This window comes from Podarcis bocagei, assembly GCF_964188305.1.
Source record: "Podarcis bocagei genome assembly, chromosome: 10".
Lineage (NCBI taxonomy): Eukaryota > Metazoa > Chordata > Lepidosauria > Squamata > Lacertidae > Podarcis > Podarcis bocagei.
In genome coordinates this window covers 7,154,002-7,173,141 of record NC_138135.1, presented here as the reverse complement: position 1 = coordinate 7,173,141, position 19,140 = coordinate 7,154,002, and the positions used below count along the sequence as shown (strand labels likewise).

The window sequence follows — 19,140 nt, the reverse complement described above, 5'->3', positions numbered from 1 at the left end:
CCAGGCAAGGGCGCACGTGGGGGGCAGAGGGCCAGGCGTGGGGGTGGTTTTTTTGGGGGGATCGGGGAGGGTTACGAGAGAGTCGTAGTCATAATAACAGTGGGGGGCAGAGGGCCAGGCGTGGTGGTGGTCGTGGGGATTGGGGAGGGTCGAGGTGGGCTATGGCGACAGGACGGGGAAAGGAGCTCAGAAAGTAGAATAGTAGTAGTAGTAGTAGTAATAGTGGGGGGCAGAGGGCCAGGCGTGGTGGTGGTGGTGGGTGGGATTGGGGAGGGTCACGAGGGGGTCGAGGCAGGCCATGGAGACAGGCTGGGAAAGGAGCTCAGGAACGGGAATAGTAGTAGTAGGAATAATAATAATAATAATAATAATAATAATAATAATAATAATAATAATTAATAGTTGTGCTCAGTTGCCCCAAGTTGCTCGGGACGGATTCAGCCTGGAAGGGCTTGGGCCTCCTGCACACGGGAGCCAAAGGGTCAGGCTCCTGTTCTGAAGGACCCTGTGGGATTGGGCCGAGGGGGACCAGGAGGAGAGACCCTGGGAGGGAGGGATAAGCTGGGGCTGTTGGGCCTGGGCAGGAGAGGGGCGTGGGAAGCAAGTGCCAGGGCAGCCAGAGGCAAGGAGGGATGCCAGAAGGTTGGGCAGAGGTTGGGTGAGCAAAGTAGCTGCGGGGGATTCTGGGAGGGTGCCGCTCGGAAGGCTTGACGGGGTGCGTGCGTGCAGGCCTCCAGGGACGTTGTGGGCTTTGGAATATGAGTAGACTCAGGGCTTTTGCAGAATGCCGGTGAGTTCCCGTGCGATGAGTTTTAAGGCGGCTTCTTCCGAGGCCTTGCAGGGTCCCGGGCAAAGGTGAGTTCCTGAGCAGTGGCTTCTCAATCCAAGCCCTTCCCTTTCTCTCGTGCTCCCAACTGCATATGTAAGGGGACTGGCTCGCACCTTCACAACCGTCCACACCCAGCACCCTTTTTCATTCTACTCCTTTTGCAACCGCCGCAGCATGGGTGCTGGAGAAGTAGGCCTGGAGGCACATTCTGTAGATGAGTAACCGTAGTCCTCTTTGGAGAGCTGCTGCTGTTTCCTTGGTGCGTGAGAGAAGTTGCAGGCATCACATTTAACTGGCTGTCCACTTTGCGGCGCAAGTCATGGCACTCCTTTGCAGAAGAGGTGGGGATTACAGTTCAAAACGAGTGTTGGAAGCACGATAGCTTGATCCGAGCCCAGAACTCATTCTGAGGAGTTGAAGATGTAGATACCGTAGACGTAACTGTTGTGACAGATCCCTTGGCACCGCGCACGGATTCTTCAGCACTTGGCATGGATTTATGCAGAGCTAAGCAAATGTGTGTGTTGTCAATTCGTGCTGTGCCATAAACATAAAAAACTGAATCATGGGGCTAACGCTTCTCTCAAAATAAACCCTAGTTTTAAAAAACACGCAGAGATACTTCGCTGCAACCTGTGTAGTTTGACAAGCTGTTTGGATTAAAAAGCAAATCTTATTGATTTGGGAGTGTCGGTCATGTCCCTTGTTGTAGTACGCTGCTTAAATCCCTGAGGCTGTGGAAAAGTTGTCTCTCTTGGCCTCAGTCCTGATGGTTTCCCTTATCTCTAATTTTTGCCATGGTGCGTTTCTGTCTAGCTGCTCTGGGTTGTGACACCAGGGGGAGACTTAACTTCCTTTTATTCCTCCCAGCGGCAAGCTTGCATGCCTGGATTATTCTGAAACGGGCCTGGTTTGTGTTGTGGTAGCTTATGCAAGTTCCCTCCCTTTGAAACTCTAAGCCTGCCTCTGCCTGCTCAGAAGCCCAGGCTTCATTTGTGAAGGGTAGGAAGAAAATCTAGCCCCTTTTACTTTAGCACAGGCCTTGAGCCTGCATTTTTGCACAGTTGCGAAAGGAGTGTGAGATAAGGAAAGCTGCTTGTACTTTGCCTCCCTCTCCTGGTCTTGCAGTTTCTCCCTGGGAAGCTGTAAGTTGCTTTCAGAGACCAGAGCTACAGGTTTCGCCTGAGAATTTGAGGGATTCCATGCAGGGCAGCAGCTTGGAGCCAAGGGAGCCTGAATGGTTACTGGCTTCTTAATAGCTTGATTTCTTCTTTGCCCGGCCTAGGGAGCTGGGAGGAAGCCACTGCAGTGGGTGGCGGAGTGTAAGGTAACTTCTCCCTGCAAATGTTGATAAGGTTCGGGTGCATTCTTGGGAGTCGCGCCCATGTCTAAAGATAGTTGCAAAGCCAGTGTGGCCCAGTTAGACCTGTCTTCTAGCCTTCCATGGACCCATTTTCACTATTTTAGAGCACCAGAAATTCCACGAAACAAGTGGACTCCCTTTTTGGGATTACCGTCAATATGAATGTGCTAAAGCTCTGGTATGCAACTAGTTTTACTGCAGGACTACTTTGGGTACTGCTCTGACCATGTGGGCTACAATTCCCGTCCCGTCCCCCAGCTCACTTCTGGGAAATGCTATTTATTTATTTATAGGATAGTTATTTTATTTTGCTTACTTATTAATACATACAAACAGGAACTCAAGGTACATAGTTCTCCCTTTCCCCATGTTATCCTCACAACAACCCTGTGAGGCAGGTTAGGCTTAGAGTGGTGACTGGCCCCAAGATCATCCAGTTTGATTCATGGCTGAGTGGAGATTTGAACCCTTGTCTCACTTGGCCCAGCACTCTAACCACTGCACCACATGCATATAAACAACGCTCATAATATATATTCCAGGGCAATTCACAGTCAAAATTCATAAACAGTATTCATAAATAATAATCAATAAATTAAATAATAATAACTAGTCAGTTGTAAAAGCACTGAAAGTTCTTCAACGACAGTAGAATTACATAATAAAACAGCCAGTGTTTAGAACTTGTTGAATCGTAATTTTAAAATATTCTCCTTGCACTTCTCTCGCCTCTGGGTTTGCAGCTTTAGGGCCCAATACAAAGGACTGCTCATCTCAACAAAAAAATTCCCATTTCTGGTTTACTGCACAATGCATGCCGGGCCGGTCTTCTGAGAAAGTTCTTACTTTGCAGTCATTCAAGGAGGACAACTGGTGTGCCACTGGGCTCTTGGGACGCTTCTTAAACCCCAAATCTACTCTTTATCTTTCAGAATCATGTGCTTTGGAGGATTTAGGCTTGTTCAAATATCCTACAAGTAGGGAAAGTGTCCAGCTGCGACATACAGCAATAATTGTGCCTTTTGGCATCTTAATGACTGACAGATTTATTGTGATACAGTGGTACCTTGGGTTACAGACAATTCAGGGTACAGACACTTCAGGTCACAGACTCTGCTAACCCAAAAATAGTACCTCGGGTTAAGAACTTTGCTTCAGGATGAGAACAGAAATCATGCTCCGGCAGCAACAGGAGGCCCCATTAGCTAAAGTGGGGCTTCAGGTTAAGAACAGTTTCAGGTTAAGAATGGACCTCTGGAACGAATTAAGTTCTTAACCCGAGGTACCACTGTATGTGCTTTTGTAGGTAAGGAAGTGAGTAAAGGATAGACCCTGTGGGATGGGAGGGGTTAACCCTTCCATACTAAAAACAGGCATGTGTTTGAGTCCATTTTAAGGTATCTAAAGGAGAAATAGAAAAAGGTAGGTTCAGGCATGCCCAGAATGCATATGTGTCATTTTTATACATGCGTTAATATGAGTGCATGTGCTTACCTGGTAAATCCTCCCGCTAAATCCAGTGGAGCTTATTTTCCAGTAAATGTATACAGTAGTAGGTTTACATTTTAAGGTGACCAAAGACTTTGCTCCAGTTAACTAGAAACATAAACAGCCTATGTTCTAGAGATGGTACGTTAAAGATGCCTCCCAAGCTGAGAATAAGCCTAGTGGCTTAGAATCACAGAGTTGGAAGTTGGATCATTTAGCTCTGGGGGCGGGGTCAGACCAGCAACCTCAGAACCATGCACTAACCAGCCAAGCTGCATGAAATAGCCTGTGAGCCAATGTCTTTGTTTCAAATCTTACCTTTGCTGGAAACTCGCCTGGTAAGCTTGGACAAACCAACTTTTCTTTCAATCTTGTCTCCCATACATTTTTATCCTATCCCTTCCCCTTGTAAGTGTGGGCAGTATACAAGACACACCCACCCACCCCAGGCTTTAATCCTCATAACTCTGTGAGATGGGTTAGACCAGGGGTCAGCAAACCTTTTCAGCAGGGGGCCAGTCCACTGTCCCTCAGACCTTGTGGGGGGCCAGACTATTTTTATTTTGGGGTGGCGGAAATGAACGAATTCCTATGCCCCACAAATAACCCAGAGGTGCATTTTAAACAAAAGCACACATTCTACTCATGTAAAAAACACCAGGCTGGCCCCACAAATAACCCAGAGGTGCATTTTAAATAAAAGCACACATTCTACTCATGTAAAAACACCAGGCAGGCTCCACAAATAACCCAGAGGTGCATTTTAAATAAAAGCACACATTCTACTCATGTAAAAACACCAGGCAGGCTCCACAAATAACCCAGAGGTGCATTTTAAATAAAAGCACACATTCTACTCATGTAAAAACACCAGGCTGGCCCCACAAATAACCCAGAGGTGCATTTTAAATAAAAGCACACATTCTACTCATGTAAAAACACGCTGATTCCTGGACCGTCCGCGGGCCAGATTTAGAAGGCGTTTGGGCCTCATCCAGCCCCTGGGCCTTAGGTTGCCTACACCTGGGTTAGACCGAGAGAGAACATAATCTTGCTTGCATAAATTGCAAGAACCTCATTGGCACTTGGCCTTTGGAGACCTAAGTGGCTGAGGGCCCAGGCACCTGGAGGAATGTGGGACTCATAGAATTGCAGCATTTGAGGGGATCACGAGGGTCATCTAGTCCAACCCGCCCCCCCCCGCAATGCAGGAATCTTTTGGTTCCTTATTTATTTATTTTGTATTTTCGCCCTGATGATTCATTGCTGCCGTCCAGTGTAAGAGCTGTCCTCGCAGGATTGGGCATCACCCTGGCATCGCCTCTCTTCCTCTCCCCTAGAGGGGCAGACATGACCGAAGATGAGCAATTGTCGTGAGTGAGATGATTGAGCAAAAATGCTGACTCTGGCACGTCGAGCCTTTTCTGTTCTGCATGCCGCTATTTTGCTCTTTGTTCGATTCTGTTCCAGTTCTGCTGTGCAAAGAACTTTATAGCCGCTCTTTGATCGCGTGAAACGCTGTCCCGTGGAACTTACTGGCGATCCAAATCAGTCTCCCTTAGCTTGCTGCTCTCCGGATGTTTGGAGCTGCAACTTTCACAATCGATTCTGGGCACCATGGCCATGTGGATGCAGCAGTATCACTTGTGTAGGTTTGCCCGTGGTGCTTCCCATTTGGCTGACTCAGAAGAGTGCTGTGTTAAAAGGTCCGTCCTAGTAGGCAGCTGAGGTGCGGCTGGCCCTCCACATTGGTGTTGTGACCGGGAGAGGTCCTTGTCATCCCCGCGAGAGCCTTCCTTGTTGACGTCCAAATCCTGGCCTCCAAGTCCAAATCTCTCTAGGCGTTTTGTCTCCTAGACTTCTCCCTCCATAGGAAATTGGTAAAGGTAAAGGGACCCCTGACCATTAGGTCCAGTCATGACCGACTCTGGGGTTGCGGCGCTCATCTCGCTCTATAGGTCGAGGGAGCCGGCGTACAGTCATGTGGCCAGCATGACTAAGCCGCTTCTGGCGAACCAGAGCAGCGCACGGAAGCGCTGTTTACCTTCCCGCCGGAGCAGTTCCTATTTATCTACTTGCACTTCGATGTGCTTTCGAACTGCTAGGTTGGCAGGAGCTGGGACCGAGCAACGGGAGCTCACCCCGTCGTGGGGATTCGAACCGCCGACCTGATCGGCAAGCTGAAGAGGCTCAGTGGTTTAGACCACAGCGCCACCCGCGTCCCCTCCATAGGAAATACTTTCCCCCTTTTTATAGTGCCAGCTAAGCCCATTGCACTTGGTTAGAGGACAGGTCCTCTCTTCGATTGCTGGTGTGAGCAGGAGGGTTGGCAGAGGCGCCGACCTACTTGAAGGATCCCGTTTCCACTTTCAGAGAAACGAGACACTCTTGCCTGTGGAGAACTCTCTTCCCTTGGTTCTCCCGTATTCACTTTCAGGTGTCACCCTGGGCTGTTTTGCGCATTTGCCTGCCGGGTGGCTTTCAGGACAAAGCCAGGTCCACTCGCAGCCTCCAGATTAATGCATTTTCTGCAGCATTTGGGACTTGCAGAGGAGCGAGTCAGGAGGTGCCGCAGAAGGAGGACATTCCACTCTGTTCCCAAAACTGGTTTCCATTCAAGCCCTTCAATGTATTTTTATTACTCCTAATCTGTTGAGGGGGTTGTGCATGGCGATCCAGTTTCATTCTTGACTAGAGCATGTAGGCAGGACGTGCAAAGGGTTTTGCAGTATTTAAGAGGAAGCTGGGAGGGGAGCGTAGCGGCTGAGATCCAGACATCCCAGCGAAGAGAGGGGCTGTGTTTGCAGTGGTGACCCAGGCAGTATTCGGGCCTTACCTGAGAGTCACCTGATGTGGGAAGCCCGCCCCCCCCCGCTCCAGTGATTGGCTGCCAGTTGCAGCCCCTTAGTGTTGAGGGGGGGAAAGAAACTCTGCACATGCTCAAAGCTGCTCTTCTCACAACAGTTGCTGCATATGTTGCAGAGTTGATCTCTAGCTCTGAGAAAGATTCTTGAGTTCTTCTTTTGAAAGGCCTTGTTCAAATTATTCCCCGTGTCGAGGAAGGGTTAGGTGGGGATGGAGAGAAATGTCTGAAAATAAGAGGAGGGTGGCGAGGAGAACAGTGCGTGGGAGAAACTAAAAATCAGGTGTCGGCTAGATGCCTGGGGAAGAAGATACCAAGTAGAAAAATAATAAAAAGTCCATCTAGCTTATAGTATCCTGGATTGAGGCATTTTATTGAAAGGTTCACCTGTCCCCCTTGGGCTGAAATCCTTTCAGAGTATCCTCACCCCTCTCACCAATGGTTTAGGCCAGGCATGTCCAAAGTCCGTTTCAGGGGTCTAACCCGGCCCACTGGTTGGTTTAATACAGCCCCTAAAAAACTCAACAACTTCAATCCTAAACTTTGGTCGGCCCCCACGGCCCTTCACTTCATCATATCTGGCCCTCTTTGAAAAAAATTTGGACACCACTGGTTTAGGCCCAGACAAGCATGCTGTTCCTCCAGGATGCTATGAACTATATACTATAGACGATTTTGCTATAGATGATTTTGACCACAACCCCCAACACAGTGTGCCAGCTGGCCCAAACCTCTATTCCTCCTGATTCCCATTTTGCTCTTCCAACTAATCACTAACATCTCATGACTACTAAAGATGCAGATGCTGTTGTCATTAGGCTGGGTTTTTTGTTTAAATAGATATTGTAAATTTTGGATTTATTTATTTTTTTGTGCTTTGCAAATCTGCCCCCTCTTGAGCACGCTGATAACCTCCCTCTTGTTTCTCTGTAGCACAGTTTTTACTCCCGTTTCGGCCGACACCCACCACCCAATTTCACTACTGGAGGCAGTGATGTGTTAGACAAGAGCAACCCAGAACATTTCGCCTCCCTTTTTGGGGACTCACTCCTAGTTGGCATAGGCCAGGGGTTGGCTCAGTGTGCCAGAGGCCACTTTCTATGCTCGTAGCCTCCGTTGTTACTTAGCCCAACTAGACAAAAGTGGCTCCTTGCTAGCTGCTGTGGCACATTCCCCGCCAAGGGCCTCTTCAAATGCACTTGAGTCAATGGTTCTCTTCTCCTCCTGCAACGAGACAGTGTCTGGTGGCTCAACAATCTTACACAGAGTGTTAGAAACTCAGATATATAATGCAATCGCCAAATGGCACCTTGCATCTAGGTTACAGTTGCCACCACGGAATGCCTAGGCGCCATTTTCTTTTGCAGTGAAATTATTATTATTATTTCGTTTCTATAGTTCTTTATATTTTAAAGGGAAAAAAATCTCAAAGCAATTTACAACAAATTATAACTTTATTTGAACAATCCAGAATAAAACAAATTCAAGCTTCAAGGAAAATATTTCAGATCTTTCCCTAAGGGACATTTTGCTTTCCCTATGTTTATTCGCCTACTAATTTATATAGCTACCCCTAGCAGAAGTGGATGCGGGTGGCGCTGTGGGTTAAACCACAAAGCCTAGGGCTTGCTGATCAGAAGGTTGGCAGTTCGAATCCCCGCGATGGGGTGAGCTCCCATTGCTTGGTCGCTGCTCCTGCCAACCTAGCAGTTCGAAAGCACGTCAAAGTGCAAGTAGATAAATAGGTATCTGGTGGGAAGGTAAATGGTGTTTCCGTGCGCTGCTCTGGTTCGCCAGAAGCGGCTTAGTCCTGCTGGCCACATGACCCAGAAGCTGTACGCCGGCTCCCTCGGCCAATAAAGCAAGATGAGCGCCGTAACCCCAGAGTCGGCCACGACTGGACCTAATGGTAGGGGTCCCTTTACCTTTACTGTAGCAGAAGTTCTCCAGGAAGCCAGTGTGGTGTAATGGCTAGAGTGTCGGACTAGGACCTGGGAAATCAGCGTTCAAATCCCCGCTCAGTCATGAAGTTCTGTGGGTGGCCTCGGACCAGACACCGCTGCCTAACCTACCTCACAGGGTCGTTGCTGAGATTGACTGAGAGGTGTGTGTGAACCATGTACGCCTTGGAGAAAAAGGCAGGGGAGAAATGCAACAAATAAGCTCTTCTGCTTACCTGCATAAGAAAGCCGGAGAGGTCAGCCAGATGGAGAGGTCAGTTTTGGATCTGGCGCCCACAGATCACATAGTCGCAATTGGACCCACACCAAATGTGCCTGGCTAATTTCCAACACTGCTCACATACTCAGGATCTTGCAAGCTGTGACCTTTGTTGATGCATCTCTGCTGGCATTTTTATGAAACTCTTTGAAAAATCTTTCCTGTGGGTGGTGATTTTGGGCTTTCATAAAGGCCCCTCTCTTCCTTCCTCTCCTCGACCTCCTGTTTGGCACAAAAGTTGGTAGGCAGCGAACTTTCCTTGTCCAATTTCTCCTCTTGGAACGCTTTCCTTGCCATAAGACATGACAGCATTAACGCTGATAGTCTTTCTGAAGTTTGGTTGCAGTCTGAATCAGGTTTGCCCTTGACGAATTCATGTCAATTCGCATTACTGTTTTGAAACGTTCAAATCGAAATCGCCTCGGATGTGCTTAAAACTGGTTGTCAACAGCTTTGAGAACATGGTGGCATGCCCTGGAAGACTGTTTATAAATTTCCAAACCCATAAAGGAGAATCATAGAATCATAGAGTTGGAATAGACCACAAAGGCCATCGAGTCCAACCCCCTGCCAAGCAGGAAACACCATCAGAGGACTCCTGACATATGGTTGTCAAGCCTCTGCTTAAAGACCTCCAAAGTAGGAGACTCCACCACACTCCTTGGCAGCCAATTCCACTGTCGAACAGCTCTTACTGTCAGGAAGTTCTTCCTAATGTTTAGGTGGAATCTTCTTTCTTGTAGTTTGGATCCATTGCTCCGTGTCCGCTTCTCTGGAGTAGCAGAAAACAACCTTTCTCCCTCCTCTATGTGACATCCTTTTATATATTTGAACATGGCTATCATATCACCCCTTAACCTCCTCTTCTCCAGGCTAAACATGCCCAGCTCCCTTAGCCGTTCCTCATAAGGCATCGTTTCCAGGCCTTTGACCATTTTGGTTGCCCTCCTCTGGACATGTTCCAGTTTGTCAGTGTCCTTCTTGAATTGTGGTGCCCAGAACTGGACACAGTACTCCAGGTGAGGAGTTCTCTAATCTGTCAAGGTCGTTTTGAAGTGTGATCCTGTCCTCTGGGGTGTTAGCCACCCCTCCCAGTTTGGTGTCATCTGCAGATTTGATCAGGATGCCCTTGAGTCCATCATCCAAGTCGTTGATAAAGATGTTGAAGTAAATTATGTTCTTCCCCAACCAAGAATGTGACCTGGGGGCAGCTTTGAGCGGTCTTGTGGTCTCCCCAGGAAGCAGGTGGGCAGCAATCCCCACAACTGACGGGGATACCCAAATCTCAGTCTTTCAGCCAAACGCAGAAGAGTGCAGCAGGTTGCTTTCTGGAATCTAAATAGAATTGTGGTACATACATGCAATCTACCCTCCTAAAACAGTTAACAGCCGCTTTGGGAATTGGGTTTCTAGTGCAAGGTCTCCTTGTCTGAAATCTCATCAATATTTCAGCTCCATCCTCCAAATAGCTTGTTTGCCGCAAATAAACTTCCCGTGGTGATTCCTACAAACTTTCCCAAGGCAGCAGCAACACATTTTTTTTTAAAAAGCCCAATTTCTCTCCTGCTGCCTTTTTTCGTCTGTTTGGTATAACCAAATTAGTAATTTTTGATATAATTGTAAAAACTCCTCTGAAGATTTATTCCAAAAATGAAACCTTCATCTGGTTGCAAATATTAAGATTATAGCAGCAAGAATGAGTCTTTCTGTAAAAAAATGTTTTAATCGTCTAGCAGGTTTTCTGTCTTGCGAGGCATTCGTCTTGCGGGGCACCACTGTATACGATTCCTTCTTCAGGCTGAAGTGACTGCTTTCATTTCCTCTCCCTTTTTTGCAGTTGTGGTTGTTGTTTAGTCGTGTCCGACTCTTTGTGACCCCCTGGACCAGAGCACGCCAGGCCCTCCTGTCTTCCACTGCCTCCTGCAGTCTGGTCAAACTCATGCTGGTAGCTTCAAGACCACTGTCCCACCATCTCGTCCTCTGTCGTCCCCTTCTCCTTGTGCCCTCCATCTTTCCCAACATCAGGGTCTTTTCCAGGGAGTCTTCTCTTCTCATGAGGTGGCCAAAGTCTTGGAGCCTCAGCTTCAGGATCTGTCCTTCCAGTGAGCACTCAGGGCTGATTTCCTTCAGAATGGAGAGGTTTGATCTTCTTGCAGTCCATGGGACTCTCAAGAGTCTCCTCCAGCACCAGAGTTCAAAAGCATCAATTCTTTGGCGATCAGCCTTCTTGATGGTCCAGCTTTCACTTCCATACATTACTACTGGGAAAACCATATCTTTAACTATACTGCACCATTAAAAGGGAACAGATCTGTCAATTACAGATTTATATGCTGTACAGTCACGGTGTGTGTGTGTGTGTGTGTGTGTGTACGCGCATGCGTGCCAGCCCCTTGGATTTATTCATTTTTCTACATCTACTCATTCCCTTTTTCTTGAGGACGGTGTTGTAACATCCTGCCTGGGACTGGAAGGATAGCGAGATGGGTGCAACAAGCTTGCCCCGGAAAAGAGAGTGGGTGTGAAGGCTGTGCCGTGGGTGTTTCCTCTTTGCTTTAAAGGATAAAGGAAGTCTTTTAGTTGGTTGTTTGTTTTGTTGCATTTTATGCTCACTGTATGTTATGTTCACGTTTAATGAGGGTGGATTTGTGCATTGGGAGGGTGGGGGTTATGTTGCAAATAAAATTCCAATAAAATAAAAATAAGAAAATAAAATAAAGGGAGAAACGCAACTCATTCTGCACTCCATCCCAGGTAGGGAGGAGGAAGCTGTCCCCACTGTGCCAAAATGAACAATAGTCTTACCAGAGTTGTAGGGCGTTCCCAGGAGGAGAAGGAAAGCCGAGATTTGTGTCCATGCAGCGCGGTGTATGAGAGCTGCACGGGTCCCTGGCAGAATAGGGGCCAGAATTGGATGGTCATGGTGGTCAGAGTTGGTTGCACACCAAGATCTGGAACCCCAGAGCCCTGCTGTCCAGGGTGAGGAGGAGAGATCAAGGTCCAGGGTTGTCAAGACTGCGGAGAGAATAATTGGGTGCACTCTTCCCACCTTGGATCAAATCTATGCTTCCAGGCAGTGCCATAAGAAAGCTGCAGAGATAGCGCAGGATAGTGCGCACCCCGGAAATGATCTCTTTCAGCTTCTGCCTTCTGGAAGAAGGTCCAGGGTTATAAAGACCAGGACTAGCCGCCTGAGAAACAGTTTCTATCCAAATGCGATTTTGGTTTTAAACGCAGTGTAAGGTAGTCTCTGTGGGAGTATATTGTCTTTAATTATGGGGTATCAGAGTTTTTAGGGGGCTAAACAGGCTGGGATAGCAGGCTTGTTGGCTTTTGAATGTCTGACGTAGATTTTTTCAATTTTGTTTTTCTGTATGGGACAGTGACAATAAAGATTATCGTATCGTATTGTATCGTCTGGGGCAGCCAAGTCCAGGCATGCCAAGGAGAGCCAAGGGTGGGAGCCAAATCCGTCTACCCAAGGAGCAGGAAGTGGGGGTGGGGGGCCACGCACAGAGCAGGCGCTTGTGCATGAGGCCTGGTGGTCTGTTGCTCAGGAGACTTGATGCTGCCCTCAAACAGACTTGCTACTAGTTTTGCATTGCGCCCTATCTGACAGCTTGCTGTAGAGCAGGGATTCCCAAACATTTTGGGGGCCCTGCTCCCTTGGCTGGTTCCATGAACTCATCCCCAGCACACCCTGACCTATGAAAAGCATAGTTCAGAATAGTAGTTGGTGCAGCCCACTAAGGAAGTTCATAAAACAGTGAAAACAGTAACAATCAATTGCATGTTTATTCAAAATGCTGTTAAAACTGTTTAATTAATTCAGCAAACTGGATGGACTCAATCCAGCTTTTCAAAGTCAGATCTTTACATCTCCAGTACTTTGCTGTCTCCCCCATACCATTCACTTCCAAATCTGGGACACCTACTGGGATAATAACTAAAGATCTAATAATTGAATAATAATAACTAAAAGAATACAAGTTTTTAGGGTCTTTTGGGAGATCGGGGAACTCCTTCGCTGGCTGTCTTTTGCAACTGATCTATGAAACAAGTTCTTTGGAGCTTGAAGCTGCTGATAAACACACACACACCACCTGCCTTTTTTGCCCTGATGGCATCCATTCCCCCTTTGTCTCGCCCCAAGGTCCACGCCTGGGAGATTTCGGATCAGTTGCTGCAGATCCGGCAGGATGTGGAATCGTGCTACTTTGCCGCTCAAACCATGAAGATGAAGATCCAGACCTCGTTCTACGAGCTCCCGACGGACTCTCACGTCTCGCTGCGGGACTCGCTGCTCACCCACATCCAGAACTTGAAAGACATGTCCCCTGTCATCGTCACCCAGGTGAGCAGTGAACCCCACGTTTGTGGGGAGAGAGTGGCCATTTCAGAAGGCAGCCACCAGCCTGCATGGCTTTTAAAGGGGGCTTCATGGAGGGGTATCTTTTATCGGTGGTTACTGGCTGGGTTGGTTTGTGTGCTGCCTCCACTGTCAGGTAGTATGCCTCCCATTGAAACCAGTTGAACAATACCAGTTGCTGGAAACCACAGGAGAGGAGAAGGCTCTTTCTTGCATCTAGTTAGCTACTGTGAGAACAGGAGTCTAGACTAGATGGGGCGCTGGCCTTAACCTGCAGACCCATGTGATGTTCTTTTAACCTTTAAAGCCCTATACGGCCTAGGTACCTACGGGACCGCCTCTCCTCGTGTGTCCCACGGAGGACCTTACGGTCTTCAAACAAAAACATCTTGGAGGTCCCGGGCCACAGGGAGGTTAGGCTGGCCTCAAGCAGAGACAGGGCTTTTTTGCCGTTTTCCCGATCTGGTGGAACGCCCTGTCACAAGAGACTAGGGCCCTGCGGGACTTGACATCTTTCTGCAGGGCCTGCAAGACAGAGCTGTTCCACCAGGCCTTTGGCCAAGGCACAGTCTGACCCCCTCCTTTGGTAATCCTCGCAGAACTCTGGCCCAGTGTTTGCCATTAATTAGATTTTGAACTGATTTTAGAATGCTGTATTACTTTACTGTTGTTAGCCACCCTGAGCCTGGTCTTGGCTGGGGAGGGCGGGATATAAATAAAAAATTATTATTATTATTATTATTATTATTATTATTATTATTACTACCTCCTATTGGCCCTGGCAGCTCAGTGGACTCTCAAAAGGTAGCCTGCCTCTTCCTCAGTCTACCTCCGAATGCCAGTCTGGTGACTGGGGAACAACAGCGGGCACCTGCCTTTAGCCTTCGTCTCTGTCTTGGGGGCTTCCTGGCTGTTTAGTATCAAGCAGGGTTCTTGGACCCGATTGACCCCTTGGTCTGAACTCATCCAGCAGGCAGCTCTTGCATTAACTGAAAGCCAGGCGCAATTGCAGCGGACCGTTTCTTGCGGTGGAGAGCTACATCTTTTATTTTATATATATATATAATTTTTATTGAATGATTTTATGTTACAAGAAAATAATACAACCATAATACCACTAAATATAATTAAGAAATAAAAATTACATACATCAATATTTAATTTGTTATTTACCGTCCTATTTCCTCCCAAACATTCCATACAAAAAGACACATATGTACAGACACATACCCACCCACCACAAAATGATAATAATGAAAGTAAATATTTCCCCCCTTTTATTTTACAAAATCTTTTCTTCAACTTGGACTTCCTGTCAAGTCCCTTTGCATATATTTTATCTTGCAATCGAATGTACACAAAACAATAAACCTTTCTATATAAATTTTCCGATACATTCTGAAAACATAATAAATCCTTAATTGTTATCCACCTCCTTTTACTTTGTCACTCGAATGCTAGCACGGAGTCAAAACTATTATTGTATTTTTGAACATATCTTCTATAACCATCCCATTTTCCCACAAATATTTGCTTTGAGTTTCCTCTGAGTTTCCTAGTCAGTTGAGCCGTCTCCACCAATTCCTATAATTTGATTTGCCAGTCTGTTATTTTTGGAGCCTCGTGGCCAAGGGATGGAAAGGGGAGCTACATCTTTTAGCTGGAAGCACCTGCCTTTGACTTGTGTTCTCCCACCGCCTCTCTCCCCCTGCAGCTTGCGTTAGCCATAGCAGACCTCGCCCTACAGATGGCCTCCTGGAAGGGCTGTGTGCACACACTGGTTGAAAAGTAAGTGGCTCCCTTTACAAATCTTCCTCTTCTCCCCACTTCCCACCTCCAGTTAAACCTTCTGTACCCGGTAATGGTTATGCAAAGTGCTGATGGCATGAGATGGCCCCGGGTGTGTGAAGTGGTAAATCCAGATGAGGTGCTTCTGTGTAAAAGCAGATTCTCTTGGGGTGGTGGTCGTGGGCTGCCCTTCTGGGCCTTCGGAAACGGCTTCCAGCCACGTGGGGAGCTGCGTGTCACAGGTGGGAGAGGTTTAGTGGGTCTGGGGACTGCCTGTTGGTTTGTTCGTGCTTTGCTTTTTCATGCACATGGTTGCGTTCCAACTGACAACCTGAAACTTAACAGAAAACGGTGAAGAGTAAAATCGATTTAGGGATGGCTTGCTTAGTAAGAACAGCAGCACCTCCAGCCTTTGCTCACAAACAGGCAGCCATCAAAGGTGTATTCAAACTAAACAGTGTTTGTGATTTTTGTCAAAGTGGGGAAGGGCAGAGGCTAAATGATGATCTGAATGGTGGGGGCTAGGAACCACCACTGACAAGGTCCTGCCCCACATACTCGCTAAGGGTACCATATAGGAGCCAACTCCTAGGGGCTAAGGTCCCTTTTGTCCGTACGACTGAGCTGAAATGGCTATTCCTCCGGCTGTATCTTCGGAATCTCCTCTGATGGTGATTAACGGCCTAACAGTCCAGAACCCCCCCCCCTTCTCCTGCTTCCAAAGGGGGTTCAGTAATTTTAGATGATGAAAGTTGATCCTTTACAAACGATTTACTAAACTCTAGCTTGCCATGTCTTTGCTTTAATCTTTCTACAAAAAGCGGAAGGCTGACTTCCTGTTTAGACCTTCCCGCTTCAGTGCCAAATTAAAGGAATTTCTTAGTCCAATTTTCCATTCTACTCACGGGTCATTGTTTAGAGTCCAATTGTCCAGATTTAACCTACTCACAGGTAGTTGTTTTTGTAGCCAAATTGTCACAGGAAAAAGGTAGCGCTCTCCGGTTAACGGCTGTGCGGCTTCGCTCCACGGAAGAAGCAGTTGACTCTCAGCACCGCGCCGCTTGCCCCGCTTCGCTCCGGAGCCCGTTATTGGGTTCCTTTACAAATTGGGGGGGGCGCGAAAGGTGCCCGCCGAGTCCCACGGTCACAAGCTTCACCCGCCTGTGATTTTTTAAAGGGTCCCCGCTTCGCCGTAGCGGAACAGACCCGATTTCCGTAGAGCCAGTCCCTCCGGATCAGAGGGAGTCCGCCATTACCGATGGCGCCACCCCGGAAGTCTTAAACTGTATTCTTAAGCCAGCCTGTTGTCTATGCAGAAACTGGCTTGACCGAATGAGAATATAGGTTACAGCTGCAATAGGTAAAGGTAAAGGGACCCCTGACCATTAGGTCCAGTCGTGGCCGACTGGGGTTGTGGTGCTCATCTTGCTTTATTGGCCGAGGGAGCCGCCGTACAGCTTCCGGCTCATGTGGCCAGCATGACTAAGCCTCTTCTGGCGAACCAGAGCAGTGCACGGAAGCGCCGTTTACCTTCCCGCTGGAGCGGTACCTATTTATCTACTTGCACTTTGACGTGCTTTCGAACTGCTAGGTTGGCAGGAGCTGGGAGAGAGCAACGGGAGCTCACTCCATCGTGGGGATTCAAACCGCCGACCTTCTGATCGGCAAGTCCTAGGCTCTGTGTTTTAACCCGTGTCCCTTTAAAGCTGCGATAAAGAGTCCAAATTATTTCAGAGCTGAGAAGCAGTATTCTCAATCTCCTTGGAAGACAAAACCATAACGCCAGATAGATTAAGGGGGGGGGGGAGTAACCTGGACAACTGAGCGACTGATCAAGTCCAAACCTGCATAGCATTAAGTAGTTCTTAGGCAATCGCCCAGGCTCTTTTGCCCAGCTAGGAAAGCCACCCTCTGGAATCGGGGTCAATAATAATAATAATAATAATAATAATAATAATAATAATTTATTATTTATACCCCGCCCATCTGGCTGGGCCTCCCCAGGCACTCTGGGCGGCTTCCATAGAAACCAAAAATACAGTAAAATATCACACTTTAAAAACTTCCCTGAACAGGGCTGCCTTAAGATGTCTTCTAAATGTCAGGTAGTTATTTATCGCTTTTACATCTGCTGGAAGGGCGTTCCACAGGGCGGGCGCCACTACCAAGAAGGCCCTCTGCCTGGTTCCCTGTAACCTCGCTTCTCGCAATGAGAGAACTGCAAGAAGGCCCTCAGCGCTGGACCTCAGCGTCCGGGCAGAATGATGGGGGTGGAGACGCTCCTTCAGGTCAAGAACTTGGGGGCCCCTATTGCTGGCGGGATGGCGGGGGGTACCCCTAGCAGTCCCCTTTCATTGCCATCTCACGTTTCTCCTCCCTTCCCTTCCCCCAACGCCCCCCTCCCTCGCCCTGGAACCCCAGGTACAACAATGACGTGACCTCACTGCCCTTCCTACTGGAGATCCTGACCGTGCTGCCGGAGGAGGTCCACAGCCGGTCCCTGCGTATCGGAGCCAACCGCCGCACTGAGATCATCGAAGACTTGGCTTACTACTCCAGCACAGTGGTCTCTCTGCTGGTAAGCAGCCAGGAAAGAGGGAGGGCCTGGGAGCCGGTTGGGTGGAGTGGCTGGAGAACTCGGCGTGGAGGTGGGAAGGTCTGGGTTCAAATCCTCACTTAGCCCTGGAGTTCAGTGGGCAACTTGGGGCCTCTCTGCCTTGTCTACCTCCCTGGACGACTGTGAACTTAAAGTTGCATGCTCCTGGGGTGTGTGTCTGTGTCTAGGGCCTGATACCTCATAGGCTGCCTGCAAAGTAATGGGGGGGGGGAACCTATTGCTTTCCTTTTTCAATTTATTGAGATTTTTCAGCTTCGCAAAAATTACATAGAATTGTAGAGTTGGAAGGCACCCCAAGGATCACCTAGTCCATTCCCCTGCAAGGCAGGAATCTCAACTAAAGCATTCATGGCGGGTTAATAATAATAATAATAATAATAATTTTACCCCGCCCTCCCCAGCCAAGACCGGGCTCAGGGCGGCTAACACCAGGTATAAAAACAATCGATTAAAATACGACTTAAAAACAAGATTAAGTACAGCATTAAAATGCAGCCTCATTTCAGTAGAAACTCAAATCAAAACCTCTTTGGGGATGAAAACGTCAAATCTTCACCAAGGCCAACTATCCAGACTGGTCCTACGTGGGCCAGGAAAAAGCCAGGGGAGTCCCCAAATAGGAGTTCCATCACAGAAGGAAAAAGGAAAGAGGGGGAGGGGATCAAGTTGATTCCAAGCCAAAGGCCAGGCAGAACAACTCTGTCTTACAGGCCCTGCGGAAAGAAATCAGATCCCGCAGGGCCCTGGTCTCATGAGGCAGAGTGTTCCACGAGGCCGGAGCCAGTGCTGAAAAGGCCCTGGCTCTGGTTGAGACTAATCTGACTTCCTTAGGGCCCAGGACCTCCAGGGTGTTGCTATTTATGGACCTTAAGGTCCTCCATGGGCCATACCGGGAGAGGCGGTCCCGTAGGTACGAGGGTCCTAGGCCGTATCCAATCTGTGCATAAAAACCTCTGAACAAGAAGAGTACAGGCACATAAGACATAGCTACGAACCTAGCTCCAGTGGTGCTCGTGGATGCACAGAAAAGGACAAAATCCAAACAATCATGAAGGAAATACATAGGCAGCAATATGAAGATAATTTATAGGTTTTAAACTAAGAGCCAGAACCGTTCAGGCTGTGATGCCTGTCTTCTCAAAAGAAACTCAAGAAGCGGAGACCAAGTGACTTAAAGTCACGTTTTAGATTTAACCCCTCTTAAGTAGTCTGTTACGCTCCGTAACACTTTCTACAACCCCAACTGCCATGACCATTGCTTTTTGATCTCCCAGCCAGAACTAGAACGTTGGCCAAGTTTACCCGCCCCCCCCCATTTATTTATTTGGTGCTAGAGTATCCTGGAGAATCCCAGCCTGGATGCCACTCTCCAGGTCAATTAATTAAACATTACTCAGTCAATTAACTTGGGCATTGCAGCTTTCCTCTTTTGCCTTAATTCTTCGTCTAAAGTTTTGGTTGATTCCGCTCATCGATTAACGGGGTGACGGCTTTCTGCCCGCATTGAAATAGTGGCAGCTTTTTTCAAAAAGAGGATGAGCTGCGAGGACAAACGGGATGAGGGCAGGATGTGGCAGGACTTTGCTGGGCAGCCCTCCCCCAG

At 48.1% G+C, this 19,140-nt stretch overlaps 1 protein-coding gene across 1 annotated transcript in view; it reads left to right on the top strand.

Annotated features, from left to right (window-relative positions):
* Window positions 1–19,140, top strand: part of TNPO3 (transportin 3) — a gene marked incomplete at its 3' end in the record, with an annotated part of 42,967 nt that overhangs the window by 693 nt on the left and 23,134 nt on the right. The window contains exons 2-4 of the mRNA XM_081212194.1: window positions 12,917–13,117; window positions 14,847–14,920; window positions 17,342–17,498. Of these exons, the coding sequence (XP_081068320.1) occupies window positions 12,917–13,117; window positions 14,847–14,920; window positions 17,342–17,498 (432 nt within the window). The remainder of the gene's footprint in view (window positions 1–12,916; window positions 13,118–14,846; window positions 14,921–17,341; window positions 17,499–19,140) is intronic.